Below are 4,978 nucleotides of genomic sequence, written 5' to 3'. Positions count from 1 at the left end.
TTCAGTGGATGAGGCATCGGGCAAGCCGTTTAAAGCCAGTCCGGGCTGGTTCGAAAAATTTAAAAAGAGGACCGGCATTCACTCCGTTGTCAGACATGGTGAGGCAGCGAGCGCGGATATAAAGGCAGGTGAGGATTACCTCAAAACGTTTGCTGAAATTATAGCAGTAGAAGGATACATCCCCCAGCAAGTCTTCAACTGTGACAAGACAGGACTCTTCTGGAAGAGGATGCCAAGGAGAACTTACATAACGGCAGAAGAGAAGAGGATGCCAGGCCACAAACCCATGAAGGGTAGGCTAACCCTCGCACTCTGTGCCAATGCAAGCGGCGACTGCAAGATTAAGCCACTGCTCATTTTTCATTCGGAAAATCCCAGAGCCTTTAAGTCACATAAGATTCTGAAAGAAAAACTGCAGGTTATGTGGAGGGCAAACCCGAGGGCGTGGGTCACCAGGCAATCTTTGTGGAGTGGGTGAATTTGGTCTTTGGTCCTAATGTTAAGAAATATCTCCAGGAAAATAACCTACCCCACAAGCTCTTCTTGTCCTGGACAATGCACCTGCTCACCCACCTAACCTTGAAGATAACATCCTCGAAGAGTTCAAGTTTATAAAGGTTCTCTACCTTCCACCTAACACCACCCCTATCCTGCAGCCAATGGACCAGCAGGTGATTTCTAATTTCAAGAAGCTCTTCACCAAGCACCTGTTCCGCCACTGCTTTGAGGTGACGGAGAGCACAAACCTCACCCTTCGAGAGTTCTGGAAGGACCACTATAACATCGTGATATGCCTCAGAATTATCGATATGGCCTGGCAGGGTGTTACAAAGAGGACCTTGACTTCTGCGTAGAAGAAGCTGTGGCCTAAGGTAGTGTCTGAAATGGATTTTGAAAGACTCGAACCCGAAGCGCCACTGGTGGAGGAGATTGTATCCCTCGGCAAGTCCATGGGCCTGGACATGGAGGAAGGTGACATCAACAAGCTCATCGAGGAGCACTCCAAGGAACTGACAACGCAGGAGCTAAAGGAGCTACAGATGCAGCAGCACACAGAGGTTTTGCAGGAAATAAATGACACAGAGGAGGAGGAGGTTAAGCAGGAGGAGGAGGAGGTTAACTCTGTAAGTGAGATAAAGGAAATGTTGGGAATGTGGGAGAAACTTTGAGACTTTACTTAAAAGAAACACCCAGAAAAAATTGCAACTGGGCATGCGATGGAGCTATTTAATGACACTTGCCTAACTCATTTCAGAAATATTCTGAAAGGGAGGATGAAACAGATCTCATTGGGCAGGTTTTTATCGAAAACTCCTGTATGTCATGCACCAGGACACAAGTACTGTTATAGTTGTCCTATTTTATTATATTACTAGAGGCCGGCGCATGAGATTCATACACTTGTAGGGGCATGGCCTGCAGGGATCGACCCGCTGTGGGAGTGCTGCTCATCCTGGTCAGCCAAGTGGCTCTGGACCCGCCCTCTGGGCTGCAGACCCACCCTCTGAGCAGCTGCTCATTCTAGTCAGCCAAGCGGCACTCCCACCGTGGGAGTGCACTGACCACCAGGTGGAAGCTCCTGCGTTGAGCGTCTGCCCCCCGATGGTCAGTCATAGCAACTGGTCAACTGGTCGTTCTGCCGTTTGGTTGCTGGGCTTTTATTACATAAGACTGTTGTTAATGTCTTACTATACCTAAATTTATAAATTAAACTTTATCATAGGTATGTAGGTATAGGAAAACACATAGTATATACAGTAAGTCCTTACACTAAACATCATTGATATGTTCTTGAAAACTTTAAGTTGAAATGACAGCATCTGATAAAACCATTTTACCACAGGCTAATTGATATAAACAAGAGTTAAGTTCCTACAGCATATTTCTGGTCACAACCACATCACCAAACTTCTAAGTAAAGACCCCAAACACTTCTAATATTAAACAATGAAATAAATATGAACTATACATACATTTAAGAAAGATTAATAAAAAAGTGAAATCATTATTTTCTAGCCTGCTTATTCCAGTTCAGGGACACAGGAGGCCAGAGCCTATTCCAGTAGCTCAGGGCAAAAGGTAGGCATTCGCCCTGTACAGGACAGGACACCTTCCCATTGCAGGGTGCACTCATACCCACATCCACTCAGACTGGAACAATTTAGATGCCAGTTCACCTCAAGTGCAGCTCTTGGGGATGTGGGAGAAAACCAAAGTACCCAGAGAAAATCCATGTAGCCATGGAAGAATGTGCAATGACAGAGGTAGAAGGAAGACACAAGTTCCCTGTGCAGCCTGCAGCAAGACCACAACTGTCAAAGAAAAAGATGACCATCTTCAAAAAACAATACAACTGAATGAGGATACATTAACAAAAATATTATAATATACTGTAACGGACAGCTTGAAGTTCTGACAACTGAGAATATAATGCTAAACTCCAAATGGAGAATGAAAAAAAAAAAACAGAGAAAGACTGGAAGCAGAAGTTGAATCATACTGGTCTAGATTGGCTATTGCTATAGGATAATGAGCAATGTCAGACACCAAAAAGACACCCACAATTTGCTAAACAGAAAAAGATGAATGGTTTTGTTTATGGGACAAAATGAAGGCCTAACCTAAAATATAGTAACGATCTGCTTCACCCCCGCCCCAGACCCAGAGAGGAGGGAAGAGTGAGGAGGGAGCCCGATTCCTCATGGAACTGGCCATGGGGTAGGTTGCTGCTGGGGCAGTGTTGGCCCTGAATCTGCTTCACCTGCACCCGGGAACCACAGATTGGTTTTGGCCTGATCCCCGCAGGCCAGGCCAAGGGACCCCATGGGTATACGAATCTGTGCACTGGGCCTCTAGTATAACAATGAGATTCTTTCTCAACAACGTTCTAAAGCAGAAAAAAGTAAATTCAATAGCTTAGAAATTGAACTTCATCACACAAGAGATGCTCTCAGAGAAAGGACTTAGGTTTTAGAAGGTGTAGAAACAGACCTAAGGCAAATACCGTGTCAAAAGAAGGCAACTGAACACGTGTATCAAAAGGCAAGGTAAAGTGAATAAAGACATTGGATAGCAGGAATCCTTACAGGAGAGGCAATCTCACCTACTAAGTGAAAATACGTTGCTTTTGCAACACCTGGGTCATGCTCACAACAAAGCTGGTGGAAAGGAAAGACAGTAATTAATATTCAAAATCAGTTTAGGAACATCATAAAAATAATAAAGTCAAAAGTGAAAAGCAAGGTCTTATGCTTGTGAGAATTATGAGAATCAACCTGTAATCTTTTTTGTCAAAGGAGGATATTCCTTAGCTTAAGAGCAGTCATTTTGAGCCCTAGCCGGTTTGGCTCAGTGCATAGAGCGCCGGCCCACAGACTGAAGGGTCCCAGGTTCTATTCCAGTCAGGGGCACATGCCTGGATTGTAGGCTCGATCTCCCCACTGGGGGCGTGCAGGAGGCAGCCAATCAATGATTCTCTCGGGTGCCATTCTAAGTTGCATGACTTGCAATTTCCTAGGAGGCCACCATTTTAAGTTTTGGTTTCCTAAATATCTAACCTCCCCCACCCTCCTTTGAATTAGCCAATCGTGCAAGAATGTGAACTCGAGCCTTAAGCAATCAGGGTGAGGGGCAGACTGTGCCAGGGATTAAATCTGAGTGGGAAGTCTTTGCTTACCAGACTCTTTGTTGGTTGCACACCCTTCTGCAGAAGTAAAGATATTGCTTTGCTGTCTGACCCCTAAGCATCCTTTGTGTTCTACCAGGACCCCTTAACTCTGGGGCTCGCCTTATTTCTAACATGCTGAATGAAAGAAATAAGGAGTTAATCAATGAATGGTATAATTTAAAAGAATATATCAGTATGAAAAGGATAAAGAGAGACCTCAAATATAATAATGAGATTCTTTTTTTTAATATACTTTATTGAATTTTTTACAGAGAGGAAGGGAGAGGGATAGAGAGTTAGACACATTGACGAGAGAGACACATCAATCAGCTGCCTCCTGCACACCCCCTACTGGGGATGTGCCCGCAACCAAGGTACATGTCCTTGACTGGAATCGAAACCTGGGACCCTTCAGTCCACAGGCCGATGCTCTATCCACTGAGCCAAACTGGTCAGGGCATAATGAGATTCTTAATAACTTTCTAAAGCAGGAGAAAGTAAATTCAATAGCTTAGAAATTGAGCTTCATCACACAAAAGATGCTCTCAGAGAAAGAACTTTGGATTTAGAAGGTGTAGAAAGAGACTTAAGCCAAACACAGTGTCAAAAGACAGAAGATACAGTTGTTAGACTTCAAAGAAAACTGGCTGACACCCCCAAAAAACTATTTATGACAGAGGCTTCAGTAGAGGGTGAATCACGTTTTAGTATGAATTTAGAAGATGAGAAACAAGAGTTAAAGAAGGAATTAGATCAAAGCAGAAATCAATCCCAGCATGAAAAAGAACAGTGAAAGAAATAAACAGAGTTAAACCTATCTCTGCAATATAGCTGGCATCAAGAAATGAAGAAAAATGGTGAATTAGACAAAGAGATTACCAGGCTTATGGAGTTTTGAGAAGATTCTTAGATTCCAGATGTTCTATGAGATGGGCTGGGAAATAAAGTGAGCCCAGCCACCCCACAGAGCAGGCCTCAGTGCTGCCCAGCAGAAAGGTCATGTGAACGAGCCACCCCCGGCATCTCCCCAGGATGGGAACATAGCCAGCAGGCAGAATCAGACCCACATGGTCCGTGACTAGAATAACGCATTGAGAACTGCTTTATCGGCAAGCATGTGAATGACTCCGCGTAAGGAAACTGGGCCTGTACCTCCTGAGTAACTCAGGTGGCCTGGCTATCCCTCTAGTTACCTAATTTTCTTAGCCTCCTCCTTAGCGAGAAGCTGGTCACAATGCTAGGTAAGCTTTCTTCCCTTGACAAGTCTACCAGCACAGGGTGATGGCCGGGAAGCAGCAGGTCCATCTTCCT

At 44.5% G+C, this 4,978-nt stretch overlaps 1 protein-coding gene across 1 annotated transcript in view; it reads right to left on the bottom strand.

Annotated features, from left to right (window-relative positions):
• MTRF1 (mitochondrial translational release factor 1) overlaps window positions 1–4,978 on the bottom strand; it is a 109,298-nt gene that overhangs the window by 4,337 nt on the left and 99,983 nt on the right. The window contains exon 12 of the mRNA XM_015572591.1: window positions 1,816–1,820. Coding sequence (XP_015428077.1) covers window positions 1,816–1,820 — 5 coding nt within the window. The remainder of the gene's footprint in view (window positions 1–1,815; window positions 1,821–4,978) is intronic.

The sequence above is a fragment of the Myotis davidii genome, unplaced genomic scaffold (genome assembly GCF_000327345.1).
Source record: "Myotis davidii unplaced genomic scaffold, ASM32734v1 scaffold105, whole genome shotgun sequence".
In the NCBI taxonomy this organism is placed as follows: Eukaryota; Metazoa; Chordata; class Mammalia; order Chiroptera; family Vespertilionidae; genus Myotis; species Myotis davidii.
The sequence above is the reverse complement of the archived record's forward strand: the minus strand, read 5'-3'. Positions and strand labels throughout refer to the sequence as shown.